Genomic DNA, 27798 nt, shown 5'->3' with positions numbered 1-27798 from the left:
AACCCTTTCGAGGTTTTAAGTGATGTAGCGAGAAAGGTGAGTACATCTGTATCAAACGTTATGAGTGCTATGAAGAGACATGGGTTGAAGATATACAACAAGCAACATCTGTTAAAGCGAGTTGTATGACAATTTTTTTTACAAAAATGATGCCTGTATAATAATGGATGATGAGACTCATGTCAAAGTTGATTGTAAAACTCTATCAGAACCTTAGTTTTACAGAGCAGGTGAAGCGAAAAAAATGAGACGGTGATTTTCTTCGAAAATTTTGGGGTAAAAAGGTAAGCAACTTTTCACCTAATTTTTAATTGTGCTTACACTTTCTGATGCGATCATATAGGCTAAGGAACAGAAATAATTTGTCATTATAAGACACTGGTGAATTGTTTAGGTTCAGTGAAAAATGATACGTTTCCTAAAATCGGTACAAATTGATTCAAAAACCTCACACAAATGTCATCCCCCTCGTCGAAACCCCAGCAAAGCGGGCGGCAAGGTTTACTTTGATCACCTGCTGCTGCTTGCTGCTGCTGTGGGCTGCCGGCCACGTTTCGAAAACCATAATCTAACGGACATCCAGCTCGCAGGTCAAAGCTGAACTCCCGCTCTGCCCGTCTGCTACTGGCATTACCCAAAAGAGGTCCCCTCTTTTTCTTCCTCTAACAGTCCTCTATCTATCATCCGTTTCCAAAAGGGAAAGAAGCAACCGAAGAAAAAAAACCTACTGATCTATCCGAACGTAGAGTTCCATCCCATCACCGTATCACATTTCCCGCTGGAATCCCGAAACGGTTACAAGCCTGAATACCGTCACACATCGGCCCGACTCTCAGAGTTCAGAGACATCGGAGAGGGGGCCGAAAAGTATCGATAATTTATTTGTCATTCAATACCCTCCCGACTGCTGGTGTGTCCTTTTCGATACAATTCAATTGCCTCCTCGGAGAAAAGCTGACCAGATGACCATTCCGTTCCGTTCCGTGCCTGTCATCATCTGTTTCACTTTGTCTCTTTGTGCCTGTCGGAAAAGGACAATTGTCGCACGTTGTTGATGTTGATGTACTGACTGACCGGACCGGAGATGGCTATCGATCGATCGTCCCGTGTCCGGAAAACACTCGAGTGTGACCTTTGTTGAAATCGATTGTTAGATAATCTAGGGAACATGTTTTAATTATTTCTACTTTGGGAAAGATCTCTCTCTCGCAGTGTAGGGGGAAGAGTGGATTGTGGTGGAAACTGTCGCACTTTGTTGCAAGAGGGGTGCCGAGGGATTTTACAATATCCGAACATGTTTATTTAAATTGTTTCTGTACAGCCGATGTGAAATGTCACAACCATCATCGAGCAGCAGGCAAGGTGTAAGTAAGCGTCCAATAGTGCGCAGGCAGCTGTCAAAGCGAGATAGCATCTCCTCGTCACAGCCTACTTGCAGTAGGCTGGAGAAAAAGAAAGCGAAAGAAACGGAACAATTTGTTTGTCGTTTTTGCGTTAGCGTCAGGGAACCGAAAATGATATGCGATTATTTATATTCGGGTGACATTTCGATAATGAATTGTTGCCTAAAATGTAATAATGCAAAAGTCGGCCCGGGACCCGCGCGCGCGAGCGGGATGCCACTTTTCCGAATCATGATTACGGCCTGAAGGAGGACGATGATGATGATGAATAATGCAGTCATCCCCCTAGTAAGAGAGCCGAGGGCCACTTCAACTCACTGAAGCAGTCGTAATTTATGATCCTGTTTTTAACGCACAGTGACTCACTCCTTTCTACCCTCTGGAGTTCCTCTTGGTTGAGTTGTTTTTTTTTCTCTCCTGTCCTCTCGAGGAGGACGAGGAACTCCCAGCGGGAAAACATATGTTTGTAGTGATTTTCTCTGGCATGTTTTCGCGAACGAAAACTGTCCCCTCGGTTGTCTCTTCGCGGGACTTGCAGCGAGAGAGAGTGCAGTCAATTGAATGATTCGTAATTAGTGTGCAGGGACATTAGACGGCAAAAATGACAACATTTGGTCGATTTGTTTGGCCCATTGTTGGCAGTATTTGCTTGATTAATAGTGACAGCTAATGAGGCAGAAAATATGCCGCTACATCATCTAATTTTATGTTTCAATCGACCGGGCCACGTGCTTCGGTTCTTTTAACAGCGTTTTCGAATCCGATTATTCCCAGAAACTTAAAATGAGCTTACGGTAGAACAGTATCCTTTCTGCCGCTGAGTACCGGCATTCGAAAAACAATCGGCAAATCTTCACCCGAGCACGGCTTACTTCTGTTTTAAGCGGGCTTTTTTCTCTGCTCTCTTCTGGATCGGCTTAAGGGGGCTTGCAAGTAATATCGTAATTATCGATTATCGATAATTATTTTTTATTGCTATAATTTTCATCCGTCCTTTTCTACTTTCAAGTGCCTAAATCTGTGCACTGACAACCGATCCGATTGGGTAAATGTACTTTCGGGTCCTAATCCTTCTTCAGTCTCTTTCATCCGCTCGGCCCTCAGGGGTAACGCACGACACTCCAGGAGAGGATGAGGACTTATAACTGATTTAATATTTTCAGTTTTTCCTCTTCACTCTTCAGTTGAAATTTATCCTTTTTTTGTACTCTGAAGAGTTATTAACAGATAACAAAACGCAGCCGAGGCTCTGTGTCAGATTAGAAACCGATCTTCTCCGGGTTTCGGGCCCCGTAAAACCGAACCGAAAAATTGCGTTCATTGTTCGGGTGTGGGCTTTCTTTTCTCATTATTCAGCGCTGCAGCTCAAACTTGTTGGAACTTTTTTGTTTCGGTTTATTTTCCTTCCACCGGTTCACAATTGACCGCAGAACAAGAGAGAAAATCTCGAGAAATTCCTTTAGTTTTTTGATTCCCAACACCGGCGAAACCCGACCCAAACCGATCTGATCGGGTTAGCAAGACTTTCGAGAGGGCTTAGCCCATTGTCTTATCAAAGGTGGCCGGGGAGAATTTCCCAGAAAATTGTTTATTTTTCCCATCATCGCACATACACGCGCTTGGAGCAGAGGGTTGAAAATCAATTTCGTCATTAAGGTCCCCACACCATCACTGCCTGCTTGGATGTGAAAAGGCGCACATACACGACAAAAATCCAATTATTCGAACGCTAGGATGGACAGGAATGCACACCGTTATCGGCTTGCTGCGATCTCCCCTCCAGCGTTAGCCTACTAGTGGCCGTTATCGGGACAGATTGATCTCCGCGCTCCCTGTTTTCTTCGACAAGTGGTTTCTTCGCTCGCCTTATCCGGGGCACTTTATTTTCAGGGTTGTAATTGTATTACTATTAATTTGTTTCGGTTTTTATCGACTGCAGTGGAGCACAGTTGTTGCTCTCGCTTTTGGCTGGATGGATGCTCCGATAAGAGCATGTGATTTCAATTGAAATCGAGTAGTGGTCCTTGTTGCGGATAAGAGGATTTCTACTCTAATCTAGGGCATTTTGGTGGTAGAATGTTTATTTTAATTTCAATAGGATTTGAATTCGATCCATCTTCGCTTTCAATAAAGGTGGTTATTATCAAAGAATGCATGAATAATTGAAATTCTTAGATAATTCTCCTCATTCTTTCTTAAGATTTATTATGTAACTCTCATGTATTTTTTTGCAATTTAAAAATTAAATTAAATTTAGGCTGAATTTTATACTAGGTTTGTCTCGATTTTCTATGTAGGTTAAAGTTTTCGTACACTTTTCGAGAATGTTTTCTTAATATTATTTTAACCTCACTCCATTAAGTTTAAGCAATAATTATTGGCTATACCAAAGTTAGCGAAAATCAAAATCATGAAGTGTCAAATTTCATCCCATGCTGTGATGTAAAGTAGCTTATTAGTGGCGTAGTAACTTGCGCAAATTGTCGTGCTTGCTTCGATCGTCGGACGTGGTCGTACAAAACTTTTTTTTTCAACAAGCTTCTTGGATTAATCGGCATCAGCAGGCGGATTACGTTGTTTTTGTGCATCACTTTGAAGGGTTTCCAGCGCATAGTAATTTATAAAAAAACAAGTAAACTTCTTCCGTAAATTTTTTTCGAACGTGCGTTACATTGTTGCCTTAATTCGATTTAATACTTTAGTGTGGCCGCCGTTCACTGATTCCAGGCGAACCCTGATTCGTATGGTGAGCCCTGCTTCGATGACACACGAGTGGCGTTTTACGCGTGTCTCTCCCTGTGTGTGTGCGTGTAATGCAAAACTGATTTTTTTAGTTTTTTTTTTCGATGCACCACCAGCTGGAAGTTCAGTAACCGGTTTTCTGTTCCACGCGGAATGAAATTTGGGTTTTCGATGGAGGCAGATGTATTTGAAAAACTAACCTATCTAGTAATGCAATTTGACATTGGATGGTACTGCCATTTTCGAGTTTCATATTGATTTTTCTACCGTGAGAAAAATTCGGAAGCACAATTCGATTGTCGAACGAGGGGTAAGACAGTAACTATGAAAGCATAGCTCCTGGCTTGCTTTTCAATTGTCGACTTCAGTCTCCACTCAACAGACACCAAAGTTCTAATGTTGTCAACGCACTTTTCATATAGTAGACCTGTAACATAGTCTTAATGCCAATTTTAGGTTTGAAGAGTTTTCAATTTATGAGTGAAACTCTCTACCAGTGAATTAAAAAAACCCAACTGAAGAGTTCGACAATGCTTTTTAAAAGAAATAGTTAAGCGTAAAAGGCTTGCTTTTGTCAAACAAATCGAATTCCTTTTTAAATTCAGAATATTGAAGAAGAGTTTAAGAAATACATTGGTTCTAGATGAGTTTCTTGGGAATTTGGACTTTTCACCCGCGGTTGACATAAGAACGTTAATACAAATCCCTCAAAGTCTACTCTCAGACCAATCTGATTTTATTCTGTTCCGCAGTTCAAAAAATTGCGCGAGTAAGCTCGAGTACTTTCGTTTACTATTTTCGGACGAAATGAAGCTCAAACTGCACGGAATTTTTCTTTAAATTTGATTTGACGAATGTCTTTCACCACTTGGAACAACACGAAGAATCAAAAGATCTGAAAACATTCTCAACAGGAAGACGGCATGTTCGAGTTTACCCGATTAATGTTTCGGGTAAATTGCGCTCTGGACATATTCCAGCGAAAAATATCGCAAATTCTCGGAGGTCATAGTCTATATAGATGACATTCTTGTCTTTGCCAAACACTCGGAGGACCTCAATAAGACCGTGGAAGAAGTACTAAGAATACTAAGAGCAAACTACGTTTGCTGACAGTCACAGAGGTAAGATGCACTTGGTAATTCGGTGGTGTGTTGAATGAGTCCTCGACTCTGGATTTCAGATTTTTCGCAACCTCTGATCCCGGACTATTCACAAAGTCCATCGTCTTGTTCATGAATAAAACCTTGGTTTTCCGTCCACAGCTGCAATTTTCTTGCCAGCTCATTAGTTTCCGAAATTACGGAATTTAAAACGAACCTAACGGGGACATCACCCTGTTTTGCGGTGAGATAAAATTTCATTTCGGGATGTTGTCGAAAATCCACCTTCTCATATATTTCGTTGGCCCTAAGCAAGCATCTTTCGTACTTCATCAGAACCTTCTCATACAACTTCCGAGCGCGTGTTTTTGTGGAATTGCTGGAGATGGAGTTAAAAATATCAGTAATACGCCCAGACCACTGTTTAATGAGGTTGTTAGTAATTTTTCAAATAATATTTGTATGAAGCTAATCAAATTGATGAAAATCTTGTAAACTTAAAATAATACTTTCTATGGACCTTTAGTCTTTCGTCAAAACTTGGCTCACCAACATTAGTCTAACTCTTCAATTTCTTGTTTTCCAAACATCAAAGTTGGTGGTCGCCATATTGTATTTTTGCAAAAAAATCGGTTTTTGAGCAAATGCCTACCTACCTTAAAAGTTCTACCGCCATTCGAAAGCTTATGCATTTATTACACAAAAATATGTTAAAATCTGAGCTGACTCGCCATAAGTTGGGAATCGCTTCACAAACTATTGCAACACCCAATTTGAATATTGCAGCATCCTCAAAATGTTTAGCATTATCTGGAATAAGGTCGATGTCGTGTGTTTACGATGACTTAGAAAGTTGCGGTCTTCAGCAAATTTGTTCAGAAAATCAAGGGCTTCTAAATAGTGGCCAGTTTAGTGCGGAATTCCACCTGATAAATAGCGCTCGAATTGCTACTGTATGCACGCATCAGCACACAGTGGTCCAATAAGACAAAGAATGGAACTTAATTCCAGAGCGCCTTTCACCTTCATCCTAGCTTAATAGTGTCTTCGGAACAATTATTTGTATGATTGACCCGCATAATCGAAAAATTATCAAAAAATTATGTTAGTTATCGAAAAATAAGCTATAATATGCTACAAATTTGTGAGGAGAAGTCCTGGAGATGTGTGGTCTTTATCAAAAACGAGTTTTTTATGCCCAAATGCTTTTTTAGAACAACTTTTTTTTTGTAAAATACATTTACATATACATACACTAACACAAGTTAAGTACAAAAAACTAACTTTGAAGTAACTTTTAAATAAAATACTCTTTAACTCTGTACCAAATAACAACAATATCGCACGCAAGCCAAAAGGAATAATAGTGATTCGATCAACTAAATCAGTTGAGAGAATTCGTTATCGATATTGTTTTTGGTACATTTTGCATGTTGTAGGATAAGTACAACGATACACCGTGCCTCAGTGCTGAGTCAAGAAAATCCTCGAAAAGATCCTCGACCTTATCGGAAGTCGTACCCGATATCACACATTGGAACGTAAATACGAATCTCACAGAGTCCACTTTCAGACAAACTTGTTGTTGGACAAAATGAAGTTTAAACTGCACAGACCGAAATTTTTCTTCAAATTAGACGAACGAACGAACGACAACTCCACGAAGAATCGAGAGACCTGACTACTTTCTTAACAGATTAATGTTTGGAAAAATTGCGCCCCGAAGATATTCCTGAGAGAAATGTCGTGGATTTTCGGAGGGCGTCTTGAAGGACCTCGATCAACGTTTCAACATCAATGAAAGCAAAATGAAGGACAGTTCCAAATTTAGAACCCCTTCCACTGTTTCAGAGCTTTAAAGCTTCCTATGGTTGGCCACTTTTGCAAGCTCGATTGTGGGCGGTTACCCGAACCAATTGATGGTCCTGGAGTGACGAGCAGACAAGAGCCTTTGAACGATTGAAGGAACAAATCGTTCTACGTACGACGACGCTCGGATATTTTTTAGGCGAACAATCAACGGTTCTTTCCTTTTTATTATCCAGGAGGTAAGCGGTGTCGAAAACTCTCGCACTCACTGAAAAGCGATACCCAAAAAACCAACGTGGGCCTTTGGGGCCCATTTGAGCAGTAGGGCATTCCTTGGAAGACCTTTTACGCTTCGTACGGATGCACAGGGCTCCACATTCATGTTGAATCGGCTGCGTAGTAATGTTAAATGGGCCTTAAACCGCGTTGATGGCTGGGTTTTAGGGTGAAGCCTCTACTACTTCAAACGTCATTGTAGGTCTTAACGCACGTGATCAAGACAATGTAGCTGATCCGTCTTTACGGCTATACAAAGGACAGGATAAGCAACAACGGAATCACGTTTCCATACCCGTAAACACACCGGGATAGAAGTAAAAGAGGGAATGTAGGTTCTCAGGTGATACCAAAGGCCAGACGCTTAAAACACATGTATCCAAAAAAGTTCACGACTGGAGACAAACTGAAGGAACGACAGAATCAGCAGATCCGGATCGGTCCAGTGGAAACCCTGATACCACTCGAATCACGCGCACGACGACCCACGAGAAAAGTGGACACCTGATTATTTTAGAAATCATACTCACTGAACGGAAAACTGGCACGTAGGATAGTAAAAATTATTTATATGAGCACACCATTTGTGAGATGGAGACAAACGTTGATGACAGTCAACTCTTGTTGTTTTGGACCAAAATAAGCTAATAAATCCAAGAAGTCCTTTCCAATAAGTACTCCAATAAGACTGGAGATGTGCGGCAGCAGAGTTACTTCGGCAACACTGCATGTGACATCTTTTACGCGTCACTCTTTAAGGGCTATTCCCACTGTTCCGTGTGTTGTCCGGGCTCGTTTGAGATTGATTGCATGCGTTCTTATGAACGCATTCACACCGACGCGCCGTGCCCAGACCGGGGCAGCGTGGAGTTGCCGTCGTGCTGCCGCCGTGCGAGAGAAAAACTATCGTTGCCGACGATACTTTGTGTTGGCCGGAGAGTGCACGGAAGGCACTCGGGTGGATGCGTGTATGTTGTAGTGACATATTACGCGCGGAGTGAGCTGCGGTATGAAAAAAAGAGAAAGACATTCTTTCACATACACACATCAAAATTTCTCAACCAGAGCGCGGCGCAGGCACGGATCGTACACGGCGCAGTGTGAATGCATGAAAAGTCCAGGTTTCTCGTACGATCAAAGCATCGGCCTTTTTCGTTTAGTGATAGCCAAGAGGTAAGGCGCACTTGGTAATCCCGTAGCGTGTTGAATGATTCCTAGACTCTGAGAACCTCCGATCCCGGACTATTCACAGAGTTTATCGTCTTGATTGTGACTAAAACCTTGGTTTTCCGTCTACAGCTGCAATTTATGGAATTTAGGGAAAACTAACATGAATTTGGCTATCACCTGTGTTGCGACAAGACAAAATTTCGTTGCGGGAAGCTGTCCAAAATCTATCTTCACATATGTTTCGTCGCCCATAAGCATCTTTTGTACTTCTTCAGAACCTTCTCGTACAATTTTCGAGCACGTGGTAAAGCCCCTAGTGGCCCCCCTTAGTTTTGCTTGCTTGCCGAAATCCCGATACGAGAGTCCGGGGTTCACCTTGATTGACTTCAGCTCCTGTTCAGCTGCCGGGACACAGTCATCTGTTCCCGGAAACGTTTGAGCTCATCATACACAGTTGATCTGGCGGATACTCTTTGACAATGGTGGCTAGAGCCGGGGTGGCTCGTGCTGTATCAAGAAGTCGTCTCCATTCCACTCGGTTCTGGGCTGTATGGCGCCATGCTCCCAGGCGTCTTATCACTCGTAGATCACTTTCAATCTGACCAAGCCATCCTGTACGCTGTGCTCCTCTGTTTCTGGTGCCGAAGGGGTTACGTTTTAACCGGGTTGTCCTCCGGTTTCCTTGCGACGTGTCCGGCCCATCGCAATCTGTTAACTTTGATCAGATGTGCAATGGGGGTCTCTCCTGTGTTCATCGAAATGCTGCTCTCACCTGTCGACCACCTCGCTGTCGTTCGTGATGAGGTTACCTTCTGTATCCTTGCAAAAGTCGGCTCGCGGCACATAGCCTTTACGGGATTGGTTAACTTTTTCGTAGAACGTTGACAATATTCATCACAATTTCAATATGCGAATTGATGCTAAACTCGGTCAATGGCTGCAACTTTCTTAAATCTATCTCGCCTGCTGTAGCAATGACTGTGAGAAAGTCATCGTTTTTCACAAAACCAGTTGTAAAAATACTGAGCTAGGCTGCAAGAACCAAATTCAAACTTTATTGTAAATCCTATTATTCAAAGGGGTTTCTTACCTTTTTATTTTGTAAAAATTCAAAAAAAAACTTAATTGCTCTATCTCAAAATACATTTTTTCCCACATTCACCATATTCGATGTACAATGTATGTGTTCCGCTTCCGCTTGGTATAGATCGATAACGGCGTTGGCTACGTTGGCTACGGTCGGTTATGGAAGGAAAGAAGGAAGTGTCACAATCGTTGTATCCAGAGATCAAATTTCCCTGTACGTCTCTAACGACGGGAAAGGATAATATTTTCTATCACCGTGATTAGTGACGGATTTCTATATTTTTATCCTTTCTCTGTACACGCCTATAAATAGACTCTACTGCGCTTCTTTATCGAACCTCATTAGTTATCACTACAAAATATCGGTAATTATAACTGCCTGGAAAGGTATGCATTCAACTTTGTTCGAGTTTTTTGTTTCTGAAATTTAGCTCGAGGGAAGGGTCAAGTAGAGGTATGGGAGGGAGCCTGAGAATAAACCCATACGTGAAAGTCCCTCTGACACCGTACGGTCTGACTCTACTAAGATTCGAACTCATGAACTCATTCGCTTGTCAAAGCAAACTCTGTAACCTTGAGGCTACCGGTTCCAAAGTCCGGAAAAGTCTTGACAAAAATACTAAGTAAGACTGCAAAAAACACATCCAAACTTCACTATAAGCTCCATTATTTTAATCGTTATGTGCTCGGCAGGGTACCCAGGTATGGTGGTATTGCTTTGAAAAACAAGGTAAACTTAAACTCAGCTAGCTACAACTCATAGACTGTTCCTAACTAGTATGAATAAATCATTTTCCATTATCAGACTGTTTATAGCAGTAGGGGGAGGGGGGTTGAAGGAAAGAGGTATGAACTTTTCCACCCCATAACTGCTCGGCAACTACTTCACCAAAACAAAATGCTTCTAACTTTTTCTCTTATTGACCGATATTGGATCTAGGCCCGTCAAAAAATAAGAAATTTTCCGAAAATTATCTTCAGAAGCAGATTTTCGCTCTTGATAATGATATGATGATGGTCCCACCTCATACCCCTACATCGGTTTGAGCTGGTCGATTTATCTAAGAAAGATATTATTTAAAGACATACAATGTAACCAGTAGGCAAACAAATAACGGACTGGTTATTAATACAGACATAGTAACCCTTCAAAAGAATACCAATAATTTGAAAATTAAAAAAAAAACGATTTTCCAATAACATCATTGATCCAAGGCTCATCCAAAACGTTTCCAACCCGAAAATTATCTGGATTTGGTTAGGAATCGAACCTAACATTTAGGAGCTTCAACTAATCAGAATTGGTTCTGGATAACGATCCAAAACTACGAGAGAGATCCTATGATACTATAGTTATCGATAACGAGCTATACAGTCCACAGGCAAACACAAGCCTTTTCAGTTTTTTCTCCCAACCCTTTGTTCTAAATCGTGAAAGCAGATAAATATTAAAAATCTTAATGAAAATATATATAATATTACAAACCAAAAAAGCAACTTATCAACCCGATATGCCTTTTGTTTCAATTTCAAGGGTTTAACCCTGATGTACTCAGTATCCAGATTGTCTATGTCAGTCTACGCGCGCGTGGCTCAAACATGTGTAGTCAACTCATTTTTTTTTTAACTCTACTATTTAATATTATTAGCTATATTCAAACAAAAATCCATCATCATCAATGAACATAATAACTTAGTGTACCAGATAAATTTGAAAAAAAAATATACTTAAATATTACAATCTTCTTTATTAATTAACAAAAAATTCGTTGAAATCTGTCTACAAAACAGATTTTATGTGTGAAATACAAAGCCTTTTAAACTCCGCCATTGTTGCTGCACGTTTCACTTGTCTGGGCATCGAATTGAAAAAGTTAATTCCTTTATACAACAGAGAGTTCTGTGATCTAATAAATAAAAAGTGTGGTGTTCTAGCGTTTTCCGCGTTTCTAGTGTTGTACCTATGAAAATCACTTCCCCTATCAATTCGATCACACAAACATCGAGGCAGAATATTATTAAAAATTTTATAAAGGAACACCATTGTCAAAAAATATACTCTTTGCTTCACAGAAAGCCATTGCAATGCGTCCAGCATAAAACTCGAGGAAGTGTATCTATTACATCTTAATATTAATCGCATTACTTTATTTTGTAAGCGCTGCAGTCTCAATATTTGTGTATTATTTGCAAGGAATAAGATGGATGAGCAAAAGTCTATATGTGGTGACATGATTGACTTATACAACAAAATTTTACTACTAACAGTCAATTCATTTTTTTAACGGCACAGAATACCGTATTTTTTAGCCATTTTTCTGATGACGTTGTCAATGTGAGACTTGAAAGTTAACTTGTCATCAATGATTACTCCAAGATATTTTAACTCATTCACGCGATCAATCGTCTCACCATTAATTGCAATATTTACGTCTGGTCTGGAGTTGGCCGAAGAAATAATCAAATATTTAGTTTTGCTAATGTTTAGCTTAAGTTGTTTAAAATTCAACCAATTCGCCAGATAATGTAAGTCTTGGTTTAAAAGTGTTTCAACATCATTTGGATTTTTAGCCGCAATGAACAGAACAGTGTCGTCGGCAAATAAATTTACATCACACAACCGTAAAACTCGCTTCATGTCATTAATATAAATTATAAACAAAATGGGCCCTAAAACACTTCCTTGCGGTACACCCAGTGTATTAGCAATGGAAACTGATTCAGAATCATAAAAACGAGTCTTCTGAGTTCTAGCACACAAATAGCTTTCAAACCATTTATATGCTGTCCCTACGATACCAAAGCGCTTTAATGTTTGCAACAATAAGGGCCTAGAAATTGTTTCAAAAGCGCGTTTCAGATCCAGAAACACCGCAAAAATAGTTTCTTTAGCCTCGATTTTCTCTTTCCATTTTGCTAACACCAAATTCAATGCAGACTCACAAGAGTGTCCCTCTCGATAACCTGATTGTTCTGGGATCAGCAAATCATTACTGTTTAAATAATGCATTAGCTGGCCTTTAACAATTAGCTCCAAAATTTTCTCTAATGTGTGCAGTATATTAATGGGGCGGAACTCTTCGGCTTTATCCGTCCCAGTAATTTTGGGGATAGGAACCACAAGAGATTCCTTCCAAACTTCAGGCACGTGCCCTGTTTGTAAAGATTCGTTGACAAGGTCCAGCAGGTCGTGTCCAATTACATGAAAGCAATCTTGTATTACTTTTGCGTTGACATTGTCGATACCAGCCGATCTCTTCAAAGAGAAACAAATATCTTTCAACTCTGCAAAAGTAATAGGATGAAAACCATCAAATCTACAGTTATTATGGATCGGCTGTATTATCTCGTCAGGTTCATTGACCACATCAATACTTTGATTGATCGATTGAAGACTTTCAACGAAATAACTGTTAAATTTATTTGCAATAACTCGCGCGGAGTTTTCCTCAATACCATTAAAAGTTATGCACTGTGATAATGTATTATTACTTTTCATTTATTTTTTTAAAGTTTTCCATAATTCTTTGCTGTTATTTTGATGTTGATCGATCTTCCGTTGTATATATGCACATCTAACCTTTTTCAAGGTGCGTGAATATATGTTTCGCGGCGCGGTGTACCTGTTCCAATCATCGTTATCATTACTTCTACAAAATTTTTTATAACATTTATCTCTTTTTCGTTTTAAACGCACAAGATCTAAAGAGTACCAGCTGTTCGAATTTTGTAACTCAACAAATTTTTCAGAAACTAGATTCTTGGTACAGTCTTCCAACGTTTTGGTTAGAACAGCTGCTTTATTGTCCAAATCTCCAGTTATTGGATGAAAATTCAAACTTCTTGAAACAAGCTGAGAAATTGCTTGTTTCGAATAACTATTCCAGCACTTTATTTTTACTTTATCCTCTCGGTTTTGATCGTTTTCAATTGAAATACAAATTGTCTCATGGTCTGTTATTTTATAATCGGCCTCTGTGATGGAATTAACATTATCAAAATTGGAGAACACATGATCAATCAAGGTACGAGAGTGTCTGGAAATTCTTGTAAATTGAAAAACTGTTTGTCTTAGATTGAAAAAAAAAAACCGACTAATTGCTTTAATTGATTCGAGTTCGATCCACCAAGCCAATCAATATTGAAATCACCAGCAATTACGTTAAATTTATTCAAATCAACAAAATTTTCCCACCAATTATCTAAAATTTCCAAAAAACGCTGGTCACTCGAACTGGGGGAATGGTAGACTATTCCAAAATTTCCCATCGTCATGCCTCTCTGAACTGATACTCCCAGGAACCAATTGTTTTCGACAAATTCGTTTGATAGAATGTTGAACTTGACTGATTCCTTGGCGTAAATAGCAACCCCACCAGTATGTCTGGAATGTGAAAGGCAAAAAGCAACTTTATAACCCGGAATACTATATTGATCGAATGCATCAGCTTCCACTATGTGAGTTTCAGCCAGCAATACTAACATTGGTCGTTTTTTTTTCCACAAGATGCCGCAAAGCAACATAATTCGTGGATAAACCAGCAATATCAAGATAAACTATTTCTAATTTCCTCTCACATTGCATTTTCTTCAGCTGCTATTTACTTGACAACATGTTGCTTTTTCTTTTTTCAAACAGTCTGCGAAAAACTGGACACTGCGAACTTGATGCTGGATGTTTCGCGTCCAAATTCATTTCTAACTCATTATTATGTATTAAACAATTTACGCATTTATAATCAGTAGAAGCGCATTCCGATGTTTTGTGCTTTTCAATGCATTTAGAGCATGTCTCAGGATTAACACACTCTGTGCTTTTATGACCAAATTCGCCACATTTAAAGCAACGCAATACATTTATGGCCTCTCGTACAAAACACTTGTCCCACCCAATGCTTACCTTTCCAGCATTCATTAGGCAGTTATAAGTGTCTAGATCAACTTCGATTATCACGTTAAACTTGTTATATTTGAAGCGTGAATTTTCATACTCGGCAATAACCTTTACTTCTTTAAAGCCGATGCTATCATTCTGACTTTTCAACAAGTCTATGAATTCATCGGAGGAATATCGATCACTCATTCCCACAATCTTCAACTTAGGCCTCGCGATTGTGGGAATAACAGCATTATATCGTTCACCCAGGTTGCTTTCAATGTCTTTTTTAACAACCTCAACATTATCCCCTACTGCACACTCTGAAATTATCGTGCCATTCTTACCGTTTCTAAAGTTCCTGATTTTGTGAATTTTTGGATCTAAAGTTTTTTTCAAAAAACATCTAGTATCTTCACTAGATCGAGAAGTCTCGACCGGTTTGATCACAATGACCGGCCGAGCCTTACGGTTTTCCTTTTTCTGTAATTTATTTGATATACTCCCAGTCGAACTCGCTAAAACATTCGCGTATGTTGGTAAACTTTCCGAAAAAACCTCGTCATCACGTACTAGTAACATCTTTTTACTGGGGTTAGAATCCGATTCAGAGTGAACCGTTCTCTCATTTCGACTACTTTTTCTGTTCATTGGACCATTATTTCTATCGCGATCGGTATTTAAGACTATTTGGTTTTTGAAATCATCCAGCTTTCTGGCAACACTGGTCTCAATGTTTACCAGACTCTCACGAAGAGAATCGCTGACAGATTTCAATATAGTCTCGATCGCGTTAGAAACAGCAACATTTATCTGGGTTTCAATTTTGTTTTGATTATTTGTGAGCGACTGAGAGACAGATGATAAGGCATCTCTCATCTTTGTCAACTCACTCAAAAACATCACAGGCTGATGAACACGAAACACATTTAAACACAATATTATCATTATCATTAACAACTTTCGCTGCTATTTTCGTAAGGGGCGTGCACACTCTGTGGAACTGAGATTTGCATTTACCAACACAAACAACCGGATCGTCGCTAATGCGAATGATATTACCACATTTGCCACAATCCATCTTCCCGCTGCAAACAAGCCGAAGCTGCTGCAGACCAATACGCTGGACTCGTCCAGCAACAACGGAGGTTAAAGGCAAATGAACAATGAAAAAACACAACAATGAAATTTCAATCAGCAGCCGTAGCGTCTATATAACATAGATGCGTTGGTCGGCGCTGGTATAAAATAAATCGATAAAAAACAGAATAAATTAAAAGCATTCAAAGACACTTCTACTTATCCGTTGAGATATCCAATTATGCCGTCGGATCACTAGCACTAGATCACCAAAAGCACTTGATTTCACACAAAAAAATAGCTTTTAAATCAGCACACTAGTGGTACACAAGCTACCATGCTCACCGTCATCACTTGAACTCAGCTCATAAACGTGATCCCGGAGATCCAAATTAGTGAACAACATATGGGGCCAACGGTCCCATATACTAAAAATAGATTAATTTTCCAATCTTTTGACTGGCCTAGATCCAAAATCAGTCAACAATTGGAGAAATTAGGAGCATTTTATTTGGTGGGTATCCGGGTACCCAATAGGCGGTCCCAAAAAAAATCGATGTTGAAAAAGTCAAGGTGATCAACCCTAAATTGAAAGTTAATGTTATTTATAGCATTTTTGTAGAACATTTCGACTTTCTAAAAAATCGTTTTCAGGTTGCCTAAACGTGATTTATGAAAAATGACTCTTTTAAGCTACAAACCCACTCTTCTGCACTTTTTTCAAATCAGTTCGATTCCTAAATTTTATCATATTTTTTTTTTATTTTTGTGGGAATATTTTTGAACATTTTGCATGGTTTGGTTCAGCATCGCATTCAATTATATGACTCACAAATCCTATTGAACATCACAAAAAGTGAATTTTTCTCATAATTTTCAAATAAAACCCTTCAAAATATATATAAAAAATTTTTTGATCAAGAACTGAAATTTTTCCTGCAAAACGGGATTCCACGACAAAAGATCCTTGATATCTTATCGGGGGACTGAGATATTGGCGTTTATATATGTGATGGAAAACTATGCATTTTGTCAAAAATGCCACTAAAGCTCAATATCTCTATTGCACAGTGTTTTATTTTTCAAATGTATCTTAAATAGTGATTCAAATGTTGATTATAGCCGTAGGGTAGGTTTGGAGAAGTTTCAGGATATTCAAAAATGTATCTTTTAATGTAGGAAGATGGATGATCAATCCACCAATGAGTGAGATAAAAAATTTACTTTTTAATCAGAATAAGATAGACCCAAGGTGTCTTTGACAAAGTTTTAGGTTATCTTAAAACAAGAAACTTTACCGAAGACATCATGTTTCCAGCTCTTACTAAAAATCACAATTTTCGTTCTAACTTTTTTCGCAGATTTCTCCGAATTTTTAAACCTTCTACTAAGTTATCGGAAATCAAAAAATGCATTTGTTCTCTGAGCATTGTTATTTTTTATCTCTTAAAATAAAACAGTTATTTAACATAATTGTTAAAATGCATAGTTTTCCATCACATAGATAAATGCCAATATCTCAGCTCCCCGATAAGATATCAAGTATCTTTTTTCATCTAAATTTTCATCGTAAATCCGGCTTTGCAATGAAAATTTCAGTTCTTGATCAAAATTTTTTTTTATTTGTGTTTTGAAGAGTTTTATCTGAAAATTATTTGAAAAATTAATTTTTTTGTGATGTTTAATGGGCTCTGGGAGTCAAAAAACTGAATGCAAGGCTGAACTGAACCATGCAAAATATTCAAAAACAACCCCATAAAAATAAAAAAATATATGGAAAAATTAAGGAATCGAACAAAATTGAAAAAAGTGCGAAAGAGTGGGTTTGTAGCTTAAAAAAGTCATTTTTTCGAAAATCACGTTTGGGCAACCTGAAACAATTTTTTAGAAAGTCGAAATGTTCTACAAAAATGCTATAAATCACATCATCTTTCACTGTAAGGCTGAGCATTTTGACTTTTTCAACATCGAATTTTTCTTTTGGGACACCCTACTGACGAGGTTTTTTTATTGTTTCGAAAAAAAAAAACTGAATTATGCCTCAACTCACGGCGTTTATGGACAGCCCGTTGTCACTACAATACTTTCTCATATGACAAAATCATCTACAGTAGAAAACTAACAATTTGACAACAGAAAAATAATTTTACGGTAGACGGTTTTGTACATAATTTCATCGCTATGTGGCGCGTGTGGAACATAGATTTTCTCGTATTTTTACCTGCATTTTTCTCATGATTCCAACCAATTAGATTCGGCTCAGAAGGGCTACGCAATTCTCTGTACTTTGACATGTCTCACCGTTCCGACTTTATAGAAAGTTGCAGTCTTCAGCAAAGTTGTTCATAAGGTCAGTGTGCGATTCTTACTTCCTAGAGAGATGCGGTCTTAAGCCAATAGCACTAGGGGTGTTGATGTGAGCTGAGAAATATTTTAACTTCGTGTTGTATTCTGCCTCAATGAAAGAACACATAAAATGTTTCAGAAATAACACATGAAATGTAAATCAATCATTGAAAAGATTTGAAAAACAAAACAATTTGAACTGCATAATTTCTCCTGAAAAATTTATTCGCTTAGTTGCTGAAAATTGCAACCTTCTAAGCAGTTTGGTTTTCGAGATAAATATAGTTTATGACACTGGAAACTTAACACACATAAGCGTCACGTACAGGTTTCATTTCCAACCAAACTGTTCATGCACCAAAATCCTATAACTTTCTGAACAAGTTTCCTGAAGACCACAGCCTTCTAAGTGGTTGAATTCAAGTGATAAATTTAGAGGAAAATCCTCAATGCGAATTAAACTCGAATCATAACCTTCTGAACAACTTTGCTGAAGACTACAGCTCTCTTGGCTGTCGAAATCTCGAGACAGAGTTTCGGAGTGCTGCAATATTCAAACTGGCTGTTGTAATACTCAGCGAAGCGTCGTGTAAAACAAGGTTAAATGAGAAATAATTGACACAACTTTTAATATGTCATCCAGTAACAAATCAAAACGAGCCGTTAGAGTACAATACCAGTTCGATCTAATTTCTTGTAAATTTGATAAATTGGACAGGAATCAGGCTCAACCTACAAAATATTACCAAAAGGTGAATTTAGAAGTACAATTTGACGTAATCTAAGATGTACTGTAGTTGTCAGAATAAATTTATCAACGCCAAGTTCTCATTGAGACGCGTGGAGTAGGGCCCCAAGAAAGTGCAAACGTTTTGGTCTATGTGGACAACTGTTCCGCAGGCCATTGAATTTAAATTTTCAACACCCAACACTACATCGATAGTGCAGCAGATGGATTTGGGGATAATGAAAAATTCTAAACATTACAAGCGTAACGCCCTGGTGCAGTCCTTGATCCTATGAATAAACAAGCGAGATTTTTGTTTGAGATGAGTTAACTCAGCGCTTCGCGGTCTTCAGAAGAGTTTTCGCCAAAAAAATTTCTCACATCCATGTATCAATATATTTCTAAAATCGAACTGCACTTATTTTGAGAACTAGTTTTGAAGAAGTTGATTTTTCCATCAACAATCTGGCGCAAAAATATATTTCCTGAAACTCAAGCTTGTTCGCAAAAAAATCTGGACAGCTTCAGAAAATATCCAGACAAACATTTCAAAAGGTCCTATCTGCTTCCATCGTTTTTCCGGAGCGTCTTTTCATCTTGGTAATGGTTCAGCTTTAGTGACTCTCCCAAAAAATCGATCAAAGCAGATAGGACCTTTTGAAATGTTTCTCTAGATATCTTAACTGTAAGTGCAAGCTTTGTTCTAGTCAAAAATGGTATCGAGAAAGTCATGAATGATTATTTAGGTATTATTTATTTTTGTAACAATTTTTACTGACTGTTGCGAAACAGAGACAGAGTTCGATAACGCTATTGATTGGTGCTACCAGGCACTGATCCCACACGCACACGATCGCACCTACGATCATATAATATCGATTAGATCGATTCTTATCGACACCCGGTAGCATCCATAGAATCGCATCTCAGCCTGAGTAGAACGATAAAATGTGATAGATATCAGTCGCGAATAAACCTTTATATGAAACGGTTGTGACGCCTTAGATCTCTCCACGTCCGAATAAAGGCTGGGTGCCTCCCAGAGTCCCAGCAGTGTAACCGTGCAAGTTTTTAGTTCCAGTATATAGCACCGAAAATCCCGACAGTGTGGCCGCTCTGATCCGGCCCAAGTTTTAGTAATAAACACTGACTACCCTCAATCTCAGACATGGACTTTGAGTAGAGGGGAGCTCGTAGCCTCATGGTACCAGAGTCCGCTTTGGAAAGCGAATGGTTATGAGTTCGAATCTCAGTAGATTAAGCCCGTTGATGCTTGGCAGGGTAACTAACGAGGCTCGGTGAGAAAAAGTCTATATAAAGGCGTAAAAGTCACTCACCAGGGTGACAAGGTACTATTCCTTTTCATAACAGTCGTTAGTAGAGATGGGCGATACTTGCATCGATACCAACGGTATCGATACATGGAGCCGAAGCATCGAGTATTTTGGCATCGATACTCGTTGCTAGCGATGAGTAGCGGTATCGATACTTTGCCAACGATACTTTGAAACGATACCGATACCACCAATGCCTTCTATTGGGGATGAGCGATACTAGTATCGATACCAACGGTATCGATACTTTGGCCAAAAGCATCGAGTATTTTGGCAACGATACTTTCTATACCGATACCACGATACTTGGTATCGTTTTGTGCAAAAGTATTTGAGTACTCAGGTACCGATACTTCAGACAGTATCGCCCATCCCTAGTCGTTAGAGATGAAGAGGTGCGGGAGCGGGAGCTACTGAATTGTTGTACATCAAAGATGTTAACTTAATCCCAAATCAGCGGTACTCCACTAGCTCAGATCCATCATGGAGGATTAACTACGAAATGTGCGTCCAGGGCCGGATAAAGTTTTATGGGGGCCATTTGTTAGTTGTTAAAATTTCAAAAAAGGAATATGTCAACTTAAGATAGAAATTTTACAGCAAATGGTTAGTTTGAGAGAAAGTTTCTCTTTTTGCACGTAAAAATATGCAGAGAGGTGAAGCGAAGTTGATAACCAAAGTATATTCAGGGTGTCTAGTCAACTTCGACATTGAAGTTCCCTGATTTTACCAGAAGGGTTTATTGATTATTTTCATTCCAATAAAAAATTTTACATAGGTCAGGTGGGACAAAATGAAATTAAAACTTAAAAATGGCTTTTTTCTGTAGCTACTTTCTGAAAGTAATGATGAAGTGGAAATACTTTTTAAAATGCTCATCGCAAAATACATACTAAGAAATCAAAATTTGAAAGTGATATCCATTAACGCATAAAACAAAAATAAATGCTATCGAGAAAATCTGTTTTTAGTTCAAAAATTATCTCATTTTTATTGCCAAAAATCGAGTCTCGACGAAAACAGTTGTTGGAATATACACATTAGCCTGAGAATTCTTGATCCGCTGTTAACAACATCGGATCGTTTATTCTACAGGGTGTCACAGTGAAAGTGATACATATATTGGAGTGCCTCTTTTCGCATCAGGAGGCTTACTCTGTTAATCAGCTGTGTTTGTGATGAGTGCGATACTTGTAAGCAATAAAGGCAACGTTTCAGAGGAAATTTCCAATGGATTCAAGTAGAGAACAAATCACGATTTTGTATCTTTCTAGAATGAGCAACATACAGATCAGAAGAAACATTTGGTTTTGAACATCGATTCAAGGAAAATGGCACGGTGGTCCCCAAGCAGAAATGAATATGAGTCATAACTCAACACTATGCAGAAAATTATCAAACATTACCTTGGATACGAAGCTTTCAAGAAACAAAAAAGAAACGCAGATTATCTTGAAGAAACATCGCCGACAGGGTTGCCAGATCTCGATTGCTACTGAAGACGCACGCTGCCCACAACATTATTTTATCAGATGAAAAATTGTTTACGTTGAAAGCTGTTTTGAATAAGCAGAATATCGAAAATTGTGCTATTCCGCCCAAAAAAAGAGGAGTGAAACGATTCCAGAATGCTTCAACTGTGACAATTTAGGGAGCAACATAGTACGTCATTGAAGACCCTGTGCCTTGTGCCAAAGAATTATTTGGAGAAGAAAGTTTCTGCTATCAACAAGATTTAGCGCCATCGCATTGGTTGTTCAGAAGTGGTACAACGAAAATGTATTGTATTTCATAAACGCCTCTTTCTACTACTACATTATTATTTAAGATTTTTTTTGAAGGAGCATGAAAAAATCAAGAGTTTATTTGAGAATAAAACCTGTTTTTCAAGTACAAATTTTCACCGTGCAAGATGAATGAAGGCAGCCTTCATAGGTAGGCCTTTATAGGTTGTAGGTTTTGCAAGCTTCAGTAGGTTTTGAAGACTACAAAAATTGTTCTCGATAAAATCTGGACTGCTGTCAAATGGTATGTTAAAAGTTAGTAGTTGGAAAAAGTGTCGAAAAACGACTAAATTCATGCTGAAGCTACAGTCAGAATCCGGATCTATCGATAAGGAAACATGCTGGGAAATTTTATTTTTTTTCCATGGGCATTCCAATCGGGTTTCCGAAACATAAGTGATTTTTGGAATCGTAAATCCATAATATATGTCCCCTTGGATTTTAGACTTCTACGCCCAACTTTTTTTTTGAAGTAGAATACTTCTTTCAGGAAGTTCGGCTACATAGGGATGTGAAATGAAAATCTAAACCCGAAAAAAGTGAAAAATATGTCCAATTTCAAATGCTTATGAATCGGTTAGTATCCGATGGATTTCCTTCGTTCTTGCAGCAATAGATTGGAAAATCTTCTAAGATTCTTCCCAAATGAAGATAATTGTAATTTTACTATTCACACTATTGTACTATTGGAAATAGTCAAGCCTTGTTAAAACGAAAAATTCGACCTCTGGTTGGTCGTTATATGATTGCTTCCCAAGCACGGTCGACAGAATCATATACCTTGCAATTGAAAATATGCTATTTGGCCTATATAAGAGCCTGTTTCAGCCAAAGCCGCTCATAATAGTTCTAGACAGCGACAACTGCAGTCCTCCATTAGCAGCAGCAGTAGCAGTGCAGTGGATACCAGCGATAGCGGATAGGGACCACAGCTGTGGCATGGCTACGGATAGCGTAGCAGTTGCAACGGGTATCAGCATCGATAGCAGCTGATATCGGGCACTGCTAAATGCATTCAATGAAAAGTTGACTCATTTTGACAACACATGAGCCGTCTAGATTTGAGTGTTAGATCAGCTTTTCATTGTTTATTTTATCACAAGGAATACTTTATTCGCACTGTCAGTGATAACGCCAAGATGTGATCGGTATCTTATCCGATATTCAATTGAACAACAAATTGTTCTTTCAGGATGCAATAAAAACCTGATGATTGGAGAGTTAATATTTTCTTTTGAGTTAATTTACATTTTAAATTTGTAAAAGCTATAAATTTTACTTTATCTCCGTGTCGCAGAACGTACTGAATCATATTTTTCTTCAGTCATGAACACGACATCCGAAAAATTTTCATTATCTGCATAAAAATTAATTTTACGCATAATCAAAATTTAAAAATTGTCAAGCTCAAAACAACAAACAACTTACTGTATTATTGAAAATGGTCAATCCTTGTTGAAGGGCAAATTGATCTGATTAGTCAACGTTTATTTACTAGAAAAAATGACTGACACGTAAGCAGCCGGGTTATCTTTCTTGTAAAAGTATTCTACTTCAACCTTACGGTCGTGACTTTGCACACAACCGTCCTGTGATTTTTTCTTCTCCAAATCACAAATATCTGACAGAATGCAACATAAAAGGCTCGAGAGTCAAACATTTTTAAATCTTAACTTTAATATGTGCTTTACATTTGGAAAGGTTAGAAAAATAATAACATTTTATTGTGATTCGTGGCTAGCGCTTTCCGAATCCTGGATTTTGAATTTTAATTTCGAGACTTGGGAATTTTAATTATCGCAGATGGAGTCTGGTTTCGGCATTCCCGGTTTGGGATTGAATCAGAGTACTCAATTTAGATTAATTCCTAATTTTCAAATTTTAATTCAATAATTTTCAAATATGACATTTCTTAGGTTTAAGTTCCAGATGTGATCCAACATTTTTAAATTTCGTTCCAAAATTTGCTATGAATGAATGAATGATCCTGAACTATTATGTTCAAACTCTGGATTTAGCATCGTGAACGCCGCCAACTTTGGTTCTTTAAACGGTGAACTGGGTTCTGAATACTATTTAAGTAGAGTCTTGTAACGCTACTGCATTCACAGGAGTTCGTTCACAGGGCCTGAATTTTGAGTAGAAATTTTAAATTGCGAAGTTCAAGATCGCAATGTGTATTTTAGAAATGAAATTTTCGATCACATTTGTAATATTCGCCTGGTTTTAAAATTTTGACTCTCGCTTCATGATTTTGGATTGAACATTTCAAATTAAGTCTTGTGGATTCTAATCTCGCATTTACATACGCATTTTACATGCGCATTTTTAGACCTGAATTGCTTTTTTACAGGCAAAAAGTTCGGATTCACTATCCTAAATAGCAAATCCTACCATATGAATTTCAAATCTGGAGCATTGTTGAATATGGAATCTGAATTACATTTTTATCCAGTCTTCAAGCTTGGGGTTTTGACTTTTTTCCGATTCTTTAAAATTTCAACTATCTAGGAATCCGGATTCTAGGTACATAACCTTATTTTAATTTGAATCTCTCAGCTCTGAGTTTTAGGATCGAAAAATCAAGCTTCGAACGCTGGACTCTGGACTCTGTGATCTGAATTACTTTTAAATGCAGAATTTCTATCTAGCGAGATTTTGGACTCAGAATTCGGGATTCTAAATACCATCTTCCATGTTATGGACTGTAAATCTGAAACGTGATTCAGATTTTGATTCAGTTTGAGGTTTCTAAATTCTGGATTCTGATTTTCAGATATGTTAGATTCTATTCCACAAATCTACCGAATCTTGTAGGAAAATCTAGAATTTCTAACCCTAAATCCTAACGTCAAAGAATAACACTACCAGTTTGGATTATTTGTTGTTGGAATTCTTGAACCACTGTGACAATTCTAATCTCTAGTATAATTTTAAACCGACTTTAAGCTTCTGTCTTTTTGGAATCTTTTTGTTGATTTTTCCAAGAATTTTTTCACCAATTGAGTTCGCCATAGCGAACCGCACCTCCGATTTGACACTAACAAAACTAAAATCCAAAAATCCAACAAGTTTAAAGACTTAAAACTCGCCAAGATCAAAGCTCGTCATAGCAATCGTTGACAACTCCGACCATCAACTGGAAAGTCGTAAACATTTCGACTGTCACTTTCAATTCTCTCACTGCGAGGGTATGTGTTTTTTTTTCCGCAATCCTTGTGTCAGCACAGACAGCACTAAAATCCCCGCGCGGAGTTCAAACACCGGGGCCCGTCTTCTAAACCGTCGGGGCCGGTAGCACTTTCCGGTAGCGGTCAGTCCTCGAGAACACCTAATTAAAGCACTCTTGGACCAAGAAGAACCCGATCGACCGACAGACAGACCGACCGATCGACTAACTAAGAGGTGATGAGAGGTCTCAAGTCTAAATAAAGCACACAGAATGGAAAGAAGTAAAAACAACAACACTATTTCGAAACCAAGTAGGCATCAGGCAGAGCAAATATTTATTCCCGGCCCGAAGGGCGAAGGGCAAACAAATCCAAGAAGGCTTCGTGGGCGATGCGCCCGGTTGAGCTGAGAAAGATGGATTAGCGCTGCCCGGGTTAACGTAGAGTCGAGTTGAGTGAGGAGTAATAGCTAAGGTCTGCACCTTTCAGTTTAATCGTTTTTTTTTGTGTTTTTTTATTTCAAGTTTTGTTTTGAGCCCGGTTCTGCGGCAATTTTGACGGTTCGTCGTCTTGTGAAAACTAAGGGCCACAGGCCCTTTCACATAAAACCCCCTTCGGGCAAGACAGATCCGAGAGAAAGACGTCAATTTTCAGATAAAGGTTTGACATTTTTCGACCACATCTTGATTTCATGTTTTCTCGGGTGTCGGACAACTTTTTTTTTGTTTTTTGTTCCCAGATCAGAATCAATTTTCGATCCCCCTCCGCGGAGCGGAGCTCTCCTGCAGCTACCGGAGTTTGATCGAACGTGTCGTGTTTCAGCCAGAAACTGTGTGACAGTGAAACCTCCGTCACTCGACTAGGTCAGGGCACTCACCTGGTTCCATCTTGATGGCGGCCGCCTTTCGGCTGTCCTCCGGCGCTGGCGTCGGTGAATAGAGTTGCTGCTGCTGCTGGCCAATAAAGGCCGATGATTTGTTGCTAAACCTGGGCAACAAATCGGAACCGGAGAATCTTGCTAGCGGCTCCAACTTTGTGGCTTTTGCGAACACTACGATTTTGGGTAATCCACTGTTTTTTTTTTTCTCTTCTACTCTTGTCTCTACTGTAAACTTTCGATATAGTTTTGTACTTTCGGTTGTTCTGGTTTTGTGAAAATCTTTTGTATTCCTGCTTTTCGGTTCAGTAAGGCACTTTCCCTATTGATAGTTAAATGTACGATTCGTTTACTCCACGATTGCTAGGTTATAAATTTAAGGTATTTCGCTTGCTTTGATCCACAATGAGTTGAGTTTTAAGAAAGTTTTAATGCTTGGCGCAAATCCTTACGTGAAGACGATTTCAACCATCATCTCCTCGCTTGCTCTCGGCGCGGCACCGACGTTAATCCCGAAAATCTAGTGTTTACTACCGTGTGCGACCATGGATGACGACACTTTTACGAGCACATAATCACTGAACCACGACCCGCAGAAAGACCTTCGTCGGAAAACTAAACGGATCGACCTGTCTTCTTCATTGGAGCATCTCACGGCACACATACACCGGCACACCAATGTGGCATTTTCGTTCACAGCCCGAAAACAGCCGAAACGGGGTGGTGAATTCCGGTCAACCGTGCTCCTGCTGACCGTTTGCTGTTGCTGTCGTACTTAATGCCGTTCGTAAACCCAGAACGAAAAAAAAACAAATTTGTTACTCCCAACAGCAACAGGAACCACTGAGAAAAAGTTATGCTTGATTTTCACCAAATTACACTGGAAAAAAATTGCGACTTCGCACACAAAACACAAGCAAGAGCGCGTGCCGCGCGAAAAACGACGGTAACTGCGATTGACAACGGACAACGACGACGACGACGATGACGACCAGCAAGAACTTTTCGCGTTTAGGCTATCACTCCGTTCATGGCACACTGCGGCGATCATCTGTGAAGAAGCTGAACCGTGGTATTCTCGCTCTCGCCCTACGCGCTTCTACACACGCGCAGCGTGTACACTCACACATGCCCGGGTCATGCCTTGCACATTGCCAGTGAACCTTTCGTTACATTACCCATCCCAAAACAACCCTACAACACACACACCGACAATCGGGTTGGCCGTGTACGGTTGTGTCAGTTTGGCTGAGTGACAGCGTGAAAAGGGGCGTGCCCGGCCCACTACCACTCGTCACAGCTGAACGGCCAATCTGCTGCCAGCAAGCATAGCTAATGGGGAGGAGTTTTCGGAAAAATGGTCGGCCGGTGCCTGTCGTCGCACTTTTCACACACAATTTCATAATCAAAATCCATTTTATTGACAATTCCTCTCGCTTGCTTGGTTTCTGGTTACAAACAAACGAAAAGAAGGCAGAAAAAAACCCTCGACACGCACTTTCCTGCTTTATTGCCTGCCTGTGGCAGTGGTGGAGTGGCAGAGAACAGATCAGAGCAAGCCAGTGATTGTGGAAACGGGACAGCGAGCAACAGCGAGAGCAGACCATGATTAAGGTAAAACGATGTGTGGAAAATGATGCAAACTTTTGCGTTCCGCTGCGTGAGTGCGTGCGTTTGACAGATGCCACCAGGCAGCAACAGCAGCAGAAGGCGAGGGAAGCGACGACAACAGCGTCAGCGGAAACAGGACACCCTTAATCCTTGTTTGTCTGTGCGCGCGGACGCAAAATTACGTGAATGGGAACCATGGAAAGCCTCTCCTCGGATCGATACACGGACGGTTCTGCTGCTGTGGGCTGGTTGAGAGAGAGAAAGAGGATGAGGATGAGTAGAGTCACAGCAGGTCTGGTTAGCAGCTAACGAAGCGTTTCAATTTTCGGCTCGGCAATGGGTCAGCGGAAATAAATTTGACACTCAATTTTCAAATTGATCAAGCGGTAAGCACCATCGCGAGG

General features: G+C 39.4%; 1 protein-coding gene across 1 annotated transcript in view; it reads right to left on the bottom strand.

Moving 5' to 3' along the window:
* LOC129728336 (paired box protein Pax-1) overlaps positions 1–26824 on the bottom strand; it is a 149744-nt gene extending 122920 nt beyond the window's left edge. The window contains exon 1 of the mRNA XM_055686774.1: positions 25784–26824. Within this exon, the coding sequence (XP_055542749.1) occupies positions 25784–25793 (10 nt within the window). The 5' untranslated portion in view covers positions 25794–26824. The remainder of the gene's footprint in view (positions 1–25783) is intronic.
* Positions 26825–27798: the final 974 nt, after the last annotated feature.

Source organism: Wyeomyia smithii, chromosome 1, assembly GCF_029784165.1.
Source record: "Wyeomyia smithii strain HCP4-BCI-WySm-NY-G18 chromosome 1, ASM2978416v1, whole genome shotgun sequence".
NCBI classification, from domain to species: domain Eukaryota; kingdom Metazoa; phylum Arthropoda; class Insecta; order Diptera; family Culicidae; genus Wyeomyia; species Wyeomyia smithii.
The sequence above is the reverse complement of the archived record's forward strand: the minus strand, read 5'-3'. Positions and strand labels throughout refer to the sequence as shown.